This window comes from Anas acuta, chromosome 2, assembly GCF_963932015.1.
Source record: "Anas acuta chromosome 2, bAnaAcu1.1, whole genome shotgun sequence".
Lineage (NCBI taxonomy): Eukaryota > Metazoa > Chordata > Aves > Anseriformes > Anatidae > Anas > Anas acuta.
This window is the reverse complement of record NC_088980.1, coordinates 56,291,522-56,309,824: the sequence shown is the minus strand read 5'-3', so window position 1 is coordinate 56,309,824 and position 18,303 is coordinate 56,291,522. Positions and strand designations below refer to the sequence as shown.

Sequence of the window (18,303 nt, the reverse complement as noted above, 5' to 3'; positions counted from 1 at the left end):
GAAACCTTACTCCAAGGTTGGCTTTTCCAAACTTAACTCAGGTAGATACCTCTGTCAGGGAAAAATCCTACCTACCTGCAAAGATACCTGAGAAGGAACTTTATTGCCTGTAACATCCTTCATAACATTCAGGTATTTACAGGAATGAAAAAGTAAGGAATAATATTTAGGTGTCAGATGGTTAAAAACTCAGAAGAGGCATCTGAGGATTGAATAATTTGCAAAAAAAAAAAAATATTTATGAATTTAACTTTGCTTAGGCTTGAGACTTATGAAATAAGGACAGTTTAATGAAATCCCAAGTGTACAACCAGACTGATTTGCTTCTGAATATTCCACATACAACTGACCTGATTTTGTAAAATAAATAAATAAATGAAAAATAGGATGGAAAATTTCACCTTATAACTCTTCCAGGTGCATACTATGCAAAACAGGTTATAAATTTATTATTCACAAAAGATGAAATAGCAGGGTGGCATGAACTGCCACATTCTAAATGCACGTGGACTATGATTTACTATGATTCTTGATGAATATTAGGATAGTTCTGCAGGCTCTACAACAAAAACAGAAATCTGGGTTAGTTTTCCGTGTACATTCAAATGGTAGGAAAATCTCCCTGCCTCAGGAGTGGGCTTTTTTTTCTTTCCACATTTTTCTAATTAAAAACAAACACACAAAACAAAAGCAAGACAAAACAAGAAACCTTGCTGAGCTGCATTTCAGAAACAATAAAAATAATGTAATTAATAATTTTAAATCATTCAAAATCAAATGTTTATAAATTATAAAGATGTTCATTTAATTTTAAGGACCTCCATTCTTTCCAAATATAAAATCCTATAGAAAATATATATTTATTTTATATCTTTATCGATTTTTTTTTTAAATTCCTGAAAAATGAAAGAGTACAAAATTTGGGCACACAATTTTTCTATTTTTCTTCTGTGAAGTGTTGAAATGTATGTTAAATCTGAATTTCAAGAGTCTGCTTTGTACACCTCTGTATGTGTAAAGATTCCAAATTAGTTATTTTAGATATTTAGATATTTTACAAATTAGATATTGCGCTCTATCAGCTTAAATTGTAGGTCACAGTAATTAATTACATTTCCTTTAAATATTTTCTCAATTTCAGAAGTTAGATAGAAGTATGAAGAATATAGATTGCTGTGGAGCCTGTTGTATGCCATTTGGTAAGGCAGTGCAGCCGGAAATGTCTGGTTGTAGTCACACTGTACCTGTATGCTATTGTTACGATACTACTATTTTAAATATTTCCCACATGCACTTACAAATATTTGTATAATAAATCCTCAAAACAAGAAAGCTTTCTGATTTATTAGTAACCTGGCCCTGGAATGGAATGGAATGGAATGGAATGGAATGGAATGGAATGGAATGGAATGGAATGGAATGGGAGACAAAATATATAGCCATACCATGACCTTTGAGATTAATAAGGCTTTGTCTACTCTTAAATTAGTCAGTAGGTGTCGGTAAAAAAAGTTCAGTTAAAAAGATACTTTGGAAAAACATTTATTGTTTGTGTCTCTGGGCATCTGAATACCTTTTTTAGAAATGTGATCCTGGTGGCTCATCCAGTGTTGCCTGAAGAGTAATTCCAAAAGCGGAGATGGAACAAAGAAACAGGCCTGACTTCCTGTTCTCTGCTGTGAACAAAGTAGACTCCACAGTAAACATTACCTGGGACTTGTTCCCTTTCTTACAGAGATCTACAGAAAGGCATGGGGAGGAGAGGGGAGTACTCTTATTATTTATTGAAGTAAGCCTCAAAATAAGTAGCCTTGAGCAGTAAAGATTGTGTTGTGCGGAGACCGCTAAATTCATATAGTTTATGGCTTCACCACAGAGGAGGGAAAATAGCTGCTGTATTTTCTTCCTGTTCAGCAGCAGCCACCCTTTTGAGTAACGTGTTATCTGTATTGATGGTATGCAGCTTGAGGTTGAATGTGAAACATCCCAAGCAATCCATATTAGCTCTGCTAATCATTTAGATTACAGCTGATCTCCAGAGATACTTACAGAAAAGATCCAGTTATACTTGGACTCATTTGCTCATGAAATTGAGTGTAAACGTGGCTCCCTAGCAGTCTGTCAAGACTGTCCTGTGAAATTTAATTCATATACAGAATCTGAAGATTTCTGCAATACAGAAAACACACTATACTCACAAGAGCATGGTGAGAAAATAATACAGAGTCCAACGGGGGGAAAAAAAAAAAAAAAAAAAAAAAAAAAAAAAAAAAAAAAGCAAGAAGGCAAATAAGACTTATGTAAGACTCACATTGAGCAGCCAGCAGGTGATTGTCCCCTTCTGCTCTGCCACTTGGAGTGCTGTGTACAGGTCTGGGGCCCTCAGCACAAGAAGAATGTGGAGCTGTTAGAGTGAGTCCAGAGAAAGGCCACAAAGAGGGCTGGAGTACCTCTCCTATGAAGAAAGGCTGCGAGAGCTGGGGCTGTGCAGTCTAGAGAAGAAAAGGCATGAGGATGATCTCATTGCATCTTCACAGTACTTAAAGGGGACTTATAAAAAAGATGGAGAATTTGTTCAGGCAGACAGGACAAGGGTGAATGATTTTAAACTAACAGAGGGGAGTTTTAGATTACAGGTTTGGAGTAAACTCAGAGGGTTGTGAGGCACTGGAACAGGTTGCCCAAAGAGGTTGTGGATGCACCTGGAGGTGTTTAAGAGCTGGTTGGATAAGGTCCTGGGCAACCTGTTCTAGTCGTGTTCTAGTGCGTGACATCCCTGCCCATGATCTTTAAGGTCTTTTCCCCTCTTCCCACAGTAAAAAAAATTAAATTAAATTAAATTAAATTAAAATAAAATAAAATAAAATAAAATAAAATAAAATATAAAAATTATACATGGTTATTTAACTACCCCAAATGTACCAAAGGCTACATCTAGCAAGTACACCTGACAGGCATATATTTCCTTTCCCCTTAAATCTGTAGCATAACAGCATCTCATGTTGTGAAAGAGGTTTAAAAGTGCAATATATTTTGTGAAACTTTCATACAAAGATAGAAATATTAGCTTGTGTAAGCAGTCTCTTTACTTTTGTTCTAATGGACCTAGAGCCATGAGTTATTGAAGAGATTTAATATCTTTTTTAACATGCCTATTCCTTATGCTATAAATGAAGCCTCAACTCAATCTGAATTTAGTAATATTTATAAAAGAAAAATTTATAAAAGGTATAAAAGGCAAGTAAACAGTGCTGGGTGTGCGAGGAGTCTAAGCTCCACCAACACACACACATGAACATCAAACATTCTAAATACATAGAACATTACTTTTACATACTAAACCCGAGTCTGCATATACATACGTACAATCAGAAAAGGTAACAAACAATCCTTTAAGTTCCATGACTAAAAAGTCTCCATTTTCAATTCCTTTTCTTGACTACAAACAAGGCTTCATTTTCCATTCCTTTTGAACAATATGTCTTGCTTTAAGCTGACAAGCAACTCGGTCTTCGGGCCTTATGTATCCCATTCTTCCCGGATCGAAGAAAAGCTTATCCATCTTGTTTTCAAGGCCAATATGCCTGGGTCAAAAGGCACGTCCAGGTCAGCAGGGGGCACAACAGCAAAGGCCTTCAATGGCAGTAGCAGTGGGGGGGGCGACGGCATAGTAGTCGGATTAGTAAACGAGACCGCAGCTCCCTCACTATCTGGCAAACCACACGTTTCTGACTGTGGTCCCACGGGGCTCTTTAAGGCCTCAGAGACTGCTCTCCAGGTGCCGAGCAATTCCACTGCAACCTTGTCATTTTCAGTTGCAGAGTCCCACAGCTTGACCTCAATTTGGTCCCATATTTCAGGATCATAAACTGTCTGATTGTTATCAGCATCTCTATTACGGAACTGAGAGTTTATATCTTATCTATTTCTTACAAAGCTTTCATGATAATAATTTTCTTTATCCCTCTTTACATATCATCAAAAACTTTCCAGATATATCAGCGCAGGCTTTTTTGTTTGTTTGTATTATCTTAAAGGACAGTGGTCACCCATGATTAAGCATCAACATTGCTCAACTGTCCTAACTTTGTTGAAGTCTTTATTTTCTCTTTGTGTTTATTTTAATTTTTATTGAAATGTTGGGATATGTCCACATGCATTCTGCATGTATACCAGTGACGAGACTTTATTACCCAAAATAAACATTGCCCCTTAATGTGTATGAATAATTGATGGTATAAAATTAATCTGTCTTCTTGTGTTTCAGAAAAGTGTGATGAAGCTCTGGTCTCAGCGTTACCCCACTCTTCCTTCAGCAGTTCATCATTTATGACAAGCAGCTATGTGCCAGGGTATGCCAAGTTAAACAAAAGAGGAGGTAAGGGGCACTATCTATAACTACATGTTCACATATTTTGAAAAAAAGCAATGGGTGATATTTTCAATACAAAAATGCTTTTTATGTAGAATATCAGTGCTAATGTTTGTTTCAACAAAATTTTAGTTCTCTGACTCTTTTTTGTGAACAGAATGAATTTATTTTTCATTGTATGTGACAGTAATAGCACACTATTGCACCACAGGGAGAAAAACATTGCTGATAATGGGTGGGCCAAAGTCCTAATGTTGATGGAGGCACACGGTACGGTTGAATAATTGACTTCAGCTAAAAGGGTATACCTGTGTTCATAGGGTAAATGAACATTTCCAAGGTCATGGATGTTGGAGCAAAAATTAAACCTCAGTTTGCTTTGTTGATTTGACCTGTTTTCCATGTTGGCAATGTGGAAAAATTCAGCTTTTTGTAGCATTACTACTAGGAGCTTTACCCTTTCCATGTATTTCTGTAACACAATGAGGTGTTTAGAAATAATAAAGCCAGCTCAAATATGGTAGCTGGAAGAAATCAGTTGAGCATCAGTATAAGTGTGATGCTCAACCTGATCTAATTATATCCCTTGATCTAAGCAAATTTATTTATATCTAAGGTCTGAATGCAAGTCTTTACCTTCACCCACAGGAATTTTCATAGCTTTCCTTCATATTTCTAGATATCTGTGTATATGCCATATTTATATAGAACTCTAAACTATTTTCACAGGAATGACACTTTTAAACATGAAGGTTAGATTAACAGAAAAACAGTATTCTGAATATTATTTTTTTCCCTAAATAACTTCAAAAGTCCTAAAATCTAAAATTTCACAGATTCTTGGGGAATTAGCTTTTGAATCAATACCAAAATTTTATCTTCCCCCTCCCCTCCCCACAAAATACATGTCAGGGGTATAACGAATTGACTTTGTGGACTTAGAACTAAGAAATCCTTTCACTCTAGGGAGGAAGAAGCAAGATCAAGAAGTTATCGTACCTCTATCTTCTAAATCATGATGGTCTAAAATAACAGCAAAACACCAGCCTTGTTGAAGGTTGGTTTATTTGCACTACTGCTTTAGTCTTCCTGCTCCTGCAAGAATTGTGTTGCCTAGGTACTATATTCTGTCTTCTCAAAACCAACCAACCAACCAAAGCAGAAACCATTAAAACAAAACAGTCTTTTTCTTTGTGTGTTTGTAAATAAAATCTGAAATACTTTCAACTGGTGGAACACCCTAGAAGTTAAAGGCATAATATGTTCCATTCAGATTATAGTCTAGGCTGCCCATGTTTCTACTACCAGTTTTTTGGACTATGGTTTGTGCAGTTTCTGAGCCAAAAACAAACAAACAAACAAAAAACCTTATGGGCAAAGCTATACATTTACTGTTGGCATAACTGAAATTTTTATCAAAGAATAATTATTGTTCCAGATTTTATTACAGAAAAAGAAAGAAATAAAATAGGTTTAATCTCTCTCTGTATCTGATCACAATTATTTTAAGTTCCATGCTATTACCTCTTTGAAAACAGAAAAAAAAAGTTGGTCATTAGGATAACTTTAAAAACATAAAATTTCATCTCACCCTGCCAGGCAAGATTGTCATATTTATTTTGCATGACTATTTCTCCTTTTAGTTTACTAGACTTTTGTTCTATCACAAGTGAAAGGCAAATCAGGCATTTGAAATTTATTTTTTTCCTTTAATTAATTTACCCTCCCCTTTCTTACGGTTATAATCCCTTCAGTGAAGTTTCTTGTAATGATATTTTTTTAGAAATATGGGTCTACAGTGATATCATTAATCAAATATTTGCTTAATTTCCTTTACTGAAAGGTCACTTGAAATTTAGTTTTCTTGCATCTCTTTGCTTAAATAGTAATGTCATGAGACTGTTGTCATCCATTTCTTAATACCTATGAAGTCTAGCATACATACTTTTTGAAACTGAAGCTTCTATATCAACATCATCCAGTTTTACTTTCCTTATTCTGGTGCCAGTACAATTGCTGCAGAACTCATGAATGCGTTTAGCATGGGAACTCTGCCTTCACTGTGTTTATGCTTCTGCTTCTACAAATGATGGAAAATAGTTCAGTGTTAATGCTGAACTATTTTCTAACATCATGGAATTACAGATAGTGCTAATCAAACCAGTAATAAGAGAATCCATTTTTTTCTCTCCAAAGAGTCATTACCACCTAATAGGTTCCCAAATCAAATGTGCTATTTAAACCACACTGTGCTCAAGTCATTAAATGGAAAGAACTCCCCACCTCCTCTAGTCCCAAACTCTTTAAATTAAGTAAATATGCATTTGAAAATTCTAGTCTCCAACCCAATTATAATTTTCTTTGCTGTTTTCATGTCATTTTATTCTAGATGGGCAAAACACTTCAGTAGAATACATAGTATATTTTATTCCATTGATTGAGACACTGATTGGCTGCACAGTTACATCAAGTTCTTAAGAAGGTTGAAGTTGTGACTGTAGTTGTTCTAGATCTTTTATAAATGTTGCAAATGGAAGAATATGCAACATATTTTCATCAATCAATATGCTTAATATTTTAATCAATCTTTAGAAGGTTTCAAAAGTAGAAACATCCACAAATTTCCTTTCAGTGTTTGCTATGTCTTTCTTCACGAATCCCATAACTAGTGATCAGGCAAACAGAACTAAAACTTCATGTTATTGATCTGGAAACTCCAGGATGGATGTTTTAGATATATTGTTTTTGTTAGTATATGAGAATGTTTCACATTTTTCACAGCTGTCTACTGTCTACTGTTTCCACAGTGCTGTAAGTCTTCACTGACTTATGGATTAGTACATATATTTTGTTAAAAGGGAATAGATTAGATGGACAAAGTATGACATGATTAGAAAAATTAATCGCTTACCCAGTCTGTTTAGTCAGTGCCCCTTGTACCTCCTCTAATCCTTATTTCTAATTAGTGTATACAAAGAGAAATATCATAAACTTGGTTTAAATAAAATAGTTTTGATTAGAGGAAAAAAATCTGATTGGAGAAATAAATATTCGGTGGTTACCTGCAGGTCCGTCACTCTTTTGCAAACTCATACCCAAAATGCATAGAATTTTGAGGTTCCAGTGTGTATGTCAGTAAGAGTCTTTGATTTATGCAATTGTTACAACTCTGATCCTATGTTTCCACATCAGAAAGTCAGAAGCCTGGTGTTACAATGCATGTTGGCAAAGCTGTCTCTTTCACCTATCCTCAAAACACCCCAACTGATAAGGAGAGCTTTAAAGTAAGAAAGATGGGGTAAAGGGAGTGCTACAGAGATAGGATAGTCAGCAAAATGCATCTCGAGTTAGCGGTGCATTGGTGAGAGTGTTGAGAGCAGATCAAGGGAGGTTATTCTCCCTCTCTACTAAATCTGGATTACTGTGTTCAGTTCTGGGCTCCCCAGTACAAGAGAGAACTACTGGAGACAGTCCGGCAGAAGGCTACAAAGATGATTAGAGGCTTGGAGCATCTCTCATGAGGAAAGACTGAGAGAACTGGACCTGTTTATCCTGAAGAAGAGAAGACAGAGGGAATCTTATCAATTTTATCAAATATCTGAAGGGAGAGTGTCCAGATGATCGAGCCAGACTCTTTTCAGTGGTGCCCAGTGATGGGATAAGAGGCAAAAAGCATGAATTGAAGCACAGGAACACAAGGCAAGACTTCTTTAGTGTAAGGGTGACAGAGCATTGAAACAGGTTGCCCAGAGAGGCTGTTGAGTCTCCTCTGGAGACATTCAAAACCTGCCTTGATGTGATCCTGTGCAGGGTGCACAGGTGACCCTGCTTGGTGGGGGGGGTGGACTAAATGATCTCCAGAAGTCCCTTCCAACCTCAACCACTCTGTGACCATGTCATGGGTGGCCTCCCCTCTTTGCTTTCTGAGTGCTTTCAATTATATTAGCTTTGAAAAATGCTTTCCTTTTATTATTGTGGAAAGAACAAGAAGGCCACAGAAACTGTAAACTATTCTGTCTTTTGCTCTTTGTGAACAAAGGACAGTGGTTCCTCTGCAATACTGCTTCTCATCAGAATGCCTCGCTGGAGTTAATGTAGGGTGAAGCAATTGCTGCTATCCCTGTCAGGCCTGAAGAAAAGAGGGTAAAGAAACTGAAATTTTAGGTGTTGCAGAACTTAGGTGGAGATGGGAAAGATGTGATGAATGCATACTGAGAGTAGGTTTGGGGAAGGTAGAGCATGATGACTTCTGACTTGTCAGAGTCTTGTAAGCAAAAGCTTGGAATACTTAAAATTCTGATACTTCTTATTTTGGACACACTTCATAGAAATATTGTGAATATTCTCTCAGTAATCAGCTCATTAGCTATACCTATGTAAACCAAACATTTCTCAGTGTATTAAATGATCCAATGTAATATTTGGAGAAAAATAAAAATATATTACCTTTGCAAAAAAAAATACATTTTCCTTTTCAAAATGACTGACAGAAGTCATTCACATTAATATCTGCCATAAAGTTATTAATTGCACTATAGCACATTGTAATTGAAATCTAGTTAATAGACTACATTTAAAAGATTTCAGACTTTCTTTCATTTTATGTCCTACCTATTCTTCTGCAAAAGTAGTCCATATTGCTAACACCTTCCTAAATAAAATGGCATCACAGGAAAGGAGAGTTTTCAATTAGCTCATTCCAGAGCTTTTGAAAAATATATCTAGAGTAGCTAGTGTATATGTGATATCAAGGTTACAAGGTCTAACATCTTATGACCTGCCATCAATAGAATCAATGAACTGCATCACATCCTAAGAAGGATTCTTAGCACACATCTGATATAATGCGTTATCAATTTTCCTTTTAATGGTTCCCAAGCTATTGGACCTTACACTTATCACTGGTACAGAAATTAATGCTGCCCATCATCCATCTCATACCGTTTTAATTTAGGGAAGAAATTCTGCATTATTTCAACATAATGCAGTGTTATATAATAACATTGAAAGCTGCTCGAAACTGAGTAGTCTCAGAACTTCAGCAATAATCTCAGCAGACGGTAAAAGTATGAAGGTCATAATGAATCTTAGGATGCATGGAAATTATCTTTTGTACAGCGGAATAAAGAAAAAGAAATTTGGCATCCTAGGCTCTCTTTCAAGTCCAGTATTAGCCAGAAATCTGAAGCTGCCAACAAAATTGATAATGTGATATGGAGGAAATTTCTGTAGGACAGCTGATGTTCAAAAAGCAGACCTTTTATCACCACTATATAACTCCTGTCTAGGCTTTCATGTTGCTTTTTAATCATGGTGCTGACCTTGACCTGTTATCAGGATTATTGATGCGTCTATAAAACAAGCATCAGAAATTTTAAGTGTTGGCATAAGTGTAATTGAGACAGTATATTTTTCTCAGTGGAGCATTAAATTTTGGCTTCTGTGTAGAAGATGCAAGAACTTATCCATAATGGGATATTACTCTTTTATTCCTCAATGTATTCTCAGTAATTCAATGAGATTCATTCTGCAACAGCTCTGACTACTGACATTAAAAAATTGCTTGTGAGTCTTACCTTAGAAGAAATCTGGGGGTACCTGGCCTAGGTTCTTTCTAGCATGGCTATTAAAAGCTGCAAGATTGTAAGCATCGCTACTTCTTGAAACCCTTTTTATTCTTCTGTAATGGGATATGGAAAGCATTTTATGTGGTTTTCCTTTTGACAAAGACATGGTTTCATGCCAGCTAGGATTCTGTGAGTTCTTTGGTCTTGTCTGTTCGTGGAACTTAACAGGAATTTAGTTTGGGTGTCAATCACTAAGTAAGAAGGTGCACACTCTGAGTTAACATTGTCCAGAGAGGGCTAGCAGGGAGCTAGCATGCAATAATTAGTACACTGTAAATCCTTACTTTAAATACTTCAATCTCCTGATGTAAACAAGCCCTTACAGCACACTATGAATGTCTTTAGGCAATACAACTCATTACATTTTGATTAAAAACGTCTCAGAGGAAGTCAGTATAGAGTTGCCAGTAGTTTGTAAATTCCCTGTACAGGTTACTGAACACTGTCTTTCAGTAAGTAAGTACTTTCAATAAGTAAGCACTTAGGGTAGCATAACAGAATGGTAATAACAATGAGAAAAGCAGTAGTATCATCCACCTAGCTTTTGTCTCTGTAATAAAGCTCTTCCTGATTAAAAATTTATAAATAATTAAAACATATTTGCCTTTAAATCTAAAAACTATATATATTTCCCTTTCTGTAAATACATGCTTTAGATGAACGCAGATTGTAGAATGAAATATGGTTTGCCAAAGCTATGTATAGCATTATAACTATGTATAACTTGAACTTCTACCTCTGGTTTTCTTTATTATTTTATTTTTATTTTTATTTTTCTTAATACACAAATAATTCAGGCTCAGCTCATTGTTTATAAGTTCTTTTTGAACTAGAAAGAAAAGTTTTGTAGGAAATGCATTTGTTCCCTAATGACTTAGTGGACAAATATTATTGCTGGATTTGTGTATTTTTTCTGTATGTATTAATCTACCTCACATCTAACCACATGACCTATTTTGTTTATTCTCCACCTTCAAATTAAATAGCCTCAACTTCAAAATAAATAGCCTGTTCTGATTTTTAATGCAACTCGGTTCTGCTCCATGAATGCTTTTTCTGAAGACAGTTTTTATTGCCACTCAGTTGACCTTAACGGTTGTTTTCTGTGCTTCAACAGCCTGGCCTTTATTTAAACATTTTAAACATTTTAAATAAATATCCACATTTTGTAGAAGAAATTCTTAAAAGTACAAATGAAAATGTTTGCAGTAGCTCACTTTGCTGAAACTACAAGTCCTTTCAGTCTTTGGAGCAATATATAGGGAGTAGGAAAAAAAACATACATCGCAGGAAGACACCAGAACCATGACAATATGAAGGGGAAGGAAAAAGAAGTGCTAAAACTAAACTAAACTAAACTAAACTAAACTGAAATAAAATAAAATAAAATAAAATAAAATAAAATAAAATAAAATAAAATAAAATAAAATAAAATAAAATAAAACAAAACAAAGCAAAATAAAATAAAATTACACTATTGTACATCCAGAACAGACTGGTACATTGAAAAAAAAAAAAAAACATTTAAAAACAAAAATCATCATTTTCTTTAAAAAATACAGTTAAAGTAGCAAAGTCTGTGGAAATCAAAGCTCAGAAAATTGGATAAAAATAAATCATCAGTAATTTATGTTAATTTGTAATAACCCAATCAAAACAGAAAGCATGGCCATTTTTCCATTTTATAACTATTTTTTTAATTAAGGAGTTCAGAATGCATAATTAGCTTATTAGATGCATGCCTAGATAGGGAGAAGGATGAAAAAAGAATAGTAGTGCTGATCTGTCTTCAACCTTGTGTGAGAAACATCTTCCACAACAATTATTTGCAGAGGCAGCAGTTCCAAGACCAGCTGGAGCTATCAGCAAAATGGGCAGCTGTCTAGGGCCACAGACAGCTGGGGACAGCAAATCAGCCTGGGCTCTGCTGCGCAGCTAGCTTATTTCAGGAAAATCTTGACTTAGTTCATTAGTACCTTCTGAAGCTAATGAACTGCTGACACTGGCAGAAAAGTGTCTGTGCTGCTGGCAGTGTCACAGACAGCCTGGCTGGATCTATTTATCACAGATATACTTTTCCCGTATCCTCCAGGGAACATTGCAGCAATGGCTGTTTTTCCCCCTTGTAGTCAAATCCCCCATCAGCTATCCTAAAAACTCAGAGTTTCATGTAAAGGATTCTACACCAGGACATTAACCTGTAAATAGCTAATAAATTTGTTCCTGTTCTTACTGTCTTCATCCCTATGCTATCTTGAAAAGGCAGATCTGATTAACTCTGATTCAGATAAGAATACTTATATCTTTATTTGCATTTGAGCAGGAGCTAATGGTCACAAACACTGTATGACTAAACCATTTATACTTGAGTTTCAGGCAGTATAGTGTATCTGGTCTTACCATTCGCAGTCAGTTGTTTCCATTTCACATGTATGTAAGTCATACCTTTAAGATGTGTTAAAAGTTATCATACTCTTTCTAAATGCCATTTATCTTGTATTGTTTTTATTGTGTACTTGCTTCAAAAGCATTCATCAAGTTTACATTCACAGAAGTAACATGGAGGTGACATATAGGTGGCAGAGCATGAAGAGCATTCCCAATGGCAGACTTTTGCCTAAATAAAGACAAATTTTCACTAAAGACAGTCGGTCCTTGAAACTCAGTCATTTGCAGTGAAATACATAGTCATCAGGATTGAAGACATTACCTCTGCTGTCTAATTTTAATTCTTAAAATAAGCAGTGGAATTTTATCCTGTTTAAAAAGTGGCAACTGTCACACCTCATAATTCTGCTTTAGAGTTAACATAAAGGGTCAGGCTTTGATGGAAAAATACACAGTAATGGCACATGGGAGTTCTGCTCAGTGTCTCCTCAATACAACACCTCACAGAGAACTAGCCTACACATTAGTTGCCACATTTAACAAACAAATTAGAAAATTTCATGCTTCCTGGGACAATGGAGCTACTGCATTTGCACAGACTGGGAATATGTGTGATAATAAATAAATAAATAGATAAACAAACAAACAAACCTCAACATAGGAAAACTGCCCAACCTGTTTTGACAGATCCAATATAAGCAGGAGTAGCAGAAGCTGATAGGTCAGTTATCCTAGGCTCATTTATGTTTACAGATTCTTCATACCAAGATACAGAGATCTGTGAGACTCATCTAGAACTAGATAGGCAATGATTGTACAGAAAATGCACCATCAGCTGCTTTCAAAGTAGATACCTCTTGTCAGTGTGAGTTCACCCTCTCCCACACATAAAGTGAAGGCTTTCCTTATGTAGATGAGAACAGTGTAACTGGTAGGTAGATTCTACAGCAGCCCAAGCACTGTCTCTCCCAAAGACGTCATAAACAAACATAAATGCTCGTAAAAATGGGAGCTATTTGACTACCATTATAACCTCTTAGTACAGTTACATGCTGAAAGAGAGAAAAGAACTAATGTGATAAAATGAGACTATTCACTGCAGAATGGGAGAGTGCAGCTATTATTCATGTTTCAGCCTTCACAATTAGACTTAGATTATTCACAAGCAAGTCTAAGCTACTCAGTAATAGATAGAACATTAATACTCATTATTCTGTATGTGAGTTATTACATAAGCCACATAAAATCTCAGGATCTGGAAGAGTCTGACATAGAATCCAGACCAACATCTTAGATTTTTGATGACTTCACTTTATCTCATGTCCTTGATGAAACTTTTTAAACTCTTTGTGTGTGTGTGTGTGTGTGTGTGTGTGTGTGTGTGCAAGAGTTATCTTAATATTGATAAAAATGACACATGCATACATGTTTGAATGAAAAAAAACACACTGACTCATATTGATGAAGATCACTTTTAAAACTTCAGCATTATGAAAGCCTTGTATAGCCAGTTAAGGTGTAAAGGGACGAGGTGAATGATGGACTATTGTGTAGATTCCATCAGAGCATTCTGAGTGAGAGAAAATCCTTCCCTTAATTCAAATAATTATTTTCCTCTATTACATTATCATTGTAGCTATGAGTCAGGTTTGTGCAGAATGGCAGATTACTGTAATGCTACAGAGTGAGAAGCTGTTAGAGTAATTAAGTAAGTTTACTTTTGGTGACCCAGATATATAAAAAAAAAAAAAAAAAGCTGATATACTTTCTACATTTTTGTCTGTATGAAGAATTATTTTGGTGAAGGATAGTTAAAGACCAGGCAATCCTCAGAAGAAATGTCAATAGTTGTTTAACCCTTTTCTCCCCCATCTGTCCTGCTTCTTTCCCTGTGAAGAGGTCTATTTGTTTAGGTGTGATAATTCAAGTAGGATAATACTGTTCTGACGTGTATGTCTTTGGTAGTTTTTTGGCCATCTAAGAAACAATTGAATATCAACAATGAGCTATTGTCTCTTCAGAGCCCTTAACTTTTCTCATTCTTTTTAGGATGAATTTGTATTTCTGCAGTGACAAAATGGGTTAGAATGGTCAAATTACAAGTTCAATGACTTTTTTTGCCTCAGTCTTCACCAGCAAGAACTCTAACCACCAAAGCCCAAGCCCCAAGCCCCAGAAGGTAAAGGCAGGGACTGGGAGAATGAAGAACAGTCCACTGTAGGAGAAGATCAGATTCAAGACCAGCTAAGGAACCTAAGGGTGCACAAGTCTATGGGACCAGATGTGATACATCCACAGGTCCTGAGGAAACTGGCAGATGAAATTGCTAAGCCACTCTCCATCATTTACGAGAAGTTTTGGAAGTCCAGTGAGTTCCTACTGACTCTACAAGGGGAAACATAACAGCTATTAATTATAAATGGAATTACTCTAACCACTGTTATAAATTAGACCACACAATTTACTGGTCTATTGAAATTATTTTATTAATCAAGTAAGCAGACACAAGCAAAACAGCGCTGGGCGGCTGGGGAGTCTCCGCTCCGCCACGGCACGCAACTTCCCCTTTCCAGTGTCGCTGTTTTATAGCATTCAAGTTCTGGCTTGTCGAGACTTGACCTGTCGACTTGTCGAGACTTGTTCTGAGGCTGCACAGTCTGTTGTTGGGGGTCGTTATCCTTCCTCCAGTGATCATGCGTTGTGCTTGTGTTCAGGTGGGGGCAAAATAGGATGTCTTGTGGTGGGTGGGTAGTATCTTACAAAATCTTTGTTTTAATAAGGATGTTTACCCAACCCCCCTTCCCCATTTGTCCCCATGTTACAATGCCGTGAGTTGTGAAATCTTATCTCCTCAGTAGATTATTTAAATTCTCAAGGACAATGAACAAACCCCTACTAATTTATCACACCACCAAAGCCCAACTATATCCTGGGCTGCTTCAAAAAAAGTGTGCCCAGAAATTTGAGGTGAGTGATTCTCCATCTCTACTCTTCTGCTCTTGTGAGACCCCATCTAGAGTATCGTTGGGTTCCCCAGCAGAAGACGGACATCAATGTCTGGACAAAATTAGAACAAATCCAGAGCAGGGCCATAAAAATGATCAGAGGGCTGGAGCACCTCTCCTATGAAGAGAGGCTGAGGGAGTTGAGGTTGTTCAGACTGTTGATGAGAAGGCTCCAATAATATTTTATAGCAGTCTGCCAGTACCTAAAGGGGGCCTACAGGAAAGCTGGGGATGGACCCTTTATCAGGGAGTGTAATGACAGGACAAGTAGTAAAGGTTTTGAAATAAAACATGTAGATTTAGATTAAATATTCGTAAGAAATTCTTTATTATGAAGGTGGTGAGTCACTTCAGAAGTTTTCCCCAAAAAGCTGTGGATGCCACCAAAGTGTGTAAGACCAGGTGTGATGGGGCTTTGAGCAACCTAGTCTAATGTGAGGTGTCCATGCCCATGGCAGGGGGGTTGGAATTAGATGATCTTTAAGGTCCCTTCCAATCCAAAAAATTCTGGTTTTGCTAGTAAAGAAATATTGTTGAGTATATAATAGGGCTGCACTGAGATTACTTTAGCTGACATTCTGCCATATGTAGAATATTTAGACATTCTTTTTAATGTTCAAACCAAGTTGTTTCTAATTTCTACTGAGAGAGATGGTACATAAACAACTTTGCTTTCTTCAGTACCAAGTAGTTATCTGTTGTTAATGACAGGGAAGGAATCTTCAACAAAACCCAGTGTGGGGATTATTTAATTTTCTGATTTTAACAGCTGGCCAGCAACACCCCTCATGCTATACATTTTATGTAGAGATGATTCATAGTCCTGGGCAACTTGCCCTAGGTGGCCCTGCTTGAACAGATGGGCTGAAGCAGGTGATCTCCAGAGGTGCCTTCCAACCTTAAACTTAAAAATTCTGTAATTCTTTGATTGTTGCTTATATACGTGCTGTGATTTTTCTTTTTTTGATTGTTGTTTTTAATTGTGATTAACTAGTTTCTAAATTTGGCCAAAATGGTGCTCAGTTATTTGGTATAAAAATTTGCATGTCATATTTTAAAATTAATGGTTATTGAGAGGCAAGAACCAAACAGCTATTAATTATAAATGGAATTACTGTGAGCAATCTGTAAAAGTTACTTTGATTAACTTCTATTTTCAAGGTAAAACCAAACTCTCTTTCATATGCAGAATTCTAGATTGCCACTGGCAATCATGTTTTTGCTTTTTTCTTCTTCTGAAACCTTAAGTAATGGGAAATCAAGCTAAGGTTGCAACCAGCATGTTGACCTGTGATGGCTGTTTGATGACCCACACCAAAAAGTCATCTGGAAAGGAGTGATATAGCTAGGGATTGAAACAGAGGTACCAGAAACTGAGTAGAAATTGGCAATATTTTTTTTTTCAAACATTTCCTAGTCTCCAGTTTCTGCTAGGAAATTAAGAATTAGGATTAGCCCTTCACAGGGAATGTTTTTTCTACATTTGTCTACTTCGAGGCCCAGTCACCTTGCTATAAATTTGTGATATTGGCCACCCTTTAAGAAAAGCTACTAGCTTACCACCTCGGTCGGTATGGTATATCAATTCCTATGCTCCTATCTTATTCGTTTACAGCTGGTCCTTCCATATGAGTCTGGAGTCACAATGACAGGGTTCACTGGGGAAATCTACAGGCTTATCCAATTTTATGGATGATTGCAACACTTTCAGCCTCTCAGACTACCCTACAAAGGCAAGGAAGTTTAAAGGAACAAGGAAAGTTAACTGCAAGTAAGAAAAAAGACCCCCAAACCAACGGATTTATCCTATTAAGATAGATCCAGACCTTGTTGAAAAGTGAATTGTTGATTGGGACTGTGGAATACAAACTGTTATAAATGAGGTCTCAACGCAATCTGAATTTTGTAATACTTATAAAACAAATATTTCTAAAAGGTATAAAAGGCAAGTAAACAGCGCTGGGTGTGCGGGGAGTCTACGCTCCACCAACACACACACACGAACATCAAACATTCTAACTATACAGAACATTGCTTTACATATTAAACCCGAGTATGCCTATACATATGTACAATCAGAAAAGGTAACAAACAATCCTTTAAGTTCCATGACTTACTAAACTCGAGTACACCTATACATATGTACAATCAGAAAAGGTAACAAACAATCCTCCAAGTTCCACGACTCAACAGTCTCCATTTTCCACTCCTTTTGAACAATATGTCTTGCTTTAAGTTGTCAAGCAACTCAGTCTTCAGGCCTTATGTATCCCGTTCTTCCCGGATCAAAGAAAAGCATATCCATCTCCTTTTCAAGGCCAATATGCCTGGGTCAAAAGGCACGTTCAGGTCAGCAGGGGGCGTAACAGCAAAAGCCTTCAATGGCGGTAGCGGGGGGGGGGGGGGGGGGGGGGGGGCGATGGCGTAAAGTACTGATGGCGGATCAGTAAAGGAGCCTGCAGCTCCCTCACTGTCTGGCAAACCACACATTTGTGATTGTGGCTCCACATGGCTCTGTACGGCCTCAGAGACTGCTCGCCAGGTGCCGAGCAATCCCACTGCAACCTTGTCGTTTTTAGTTGCAGAGTCCCACACCTTGACCTCAGTTTGGTACCATATTTCAGGCTCATAAACTGTCCGATTGTTAAGAAAGAGAATGAGCTGTAAGGTTACCAGGACAGTCTTTGTTCCTAAGGACGTATGATCCCCCATAATGTGCAACTGCTTACCAGCGAGGGGCGGTTGTGTGCACAGGTCCGCTTCTCTCAGCTCAAGCTTCTCTCCAGCTCCAGTGCGCCTGTTTCCAGTGACTTTCTGTATGAGCTTCTCTGAACGGTTTGCTGAGCCTGGCCAAACCTATCTTCATGAGGCAATCAAAGTGCCTGTTTCCGTCCTGGTCTCCATTCTGCCA

At 36.9% G+C, this 18,303-nt stretch overlaps 1 protein-coding gene across 1 annotated transcript in view; it reads left to right on the top strand.

Annotated features, from left to right (window-relative positions):
- Positions 1-18,303, top strand: part of CNTNAP2 (contactin associated protein 2) — a 1,125,334-nt gene that overhangs the window by 333,228 nt on the left and 773,803 nt on the right. Inside the window, exon 2 of the mRNA XM_068674838.1 lies at positions 4,268-4,378. Within this exon, the coding sequence (XP_068530939.1) occupies positions 4,268-4,378 (111 nt within the window). The remainder of the gene's footprint in view (positions 1-4,267; positions 4,379-18,303) is intronic.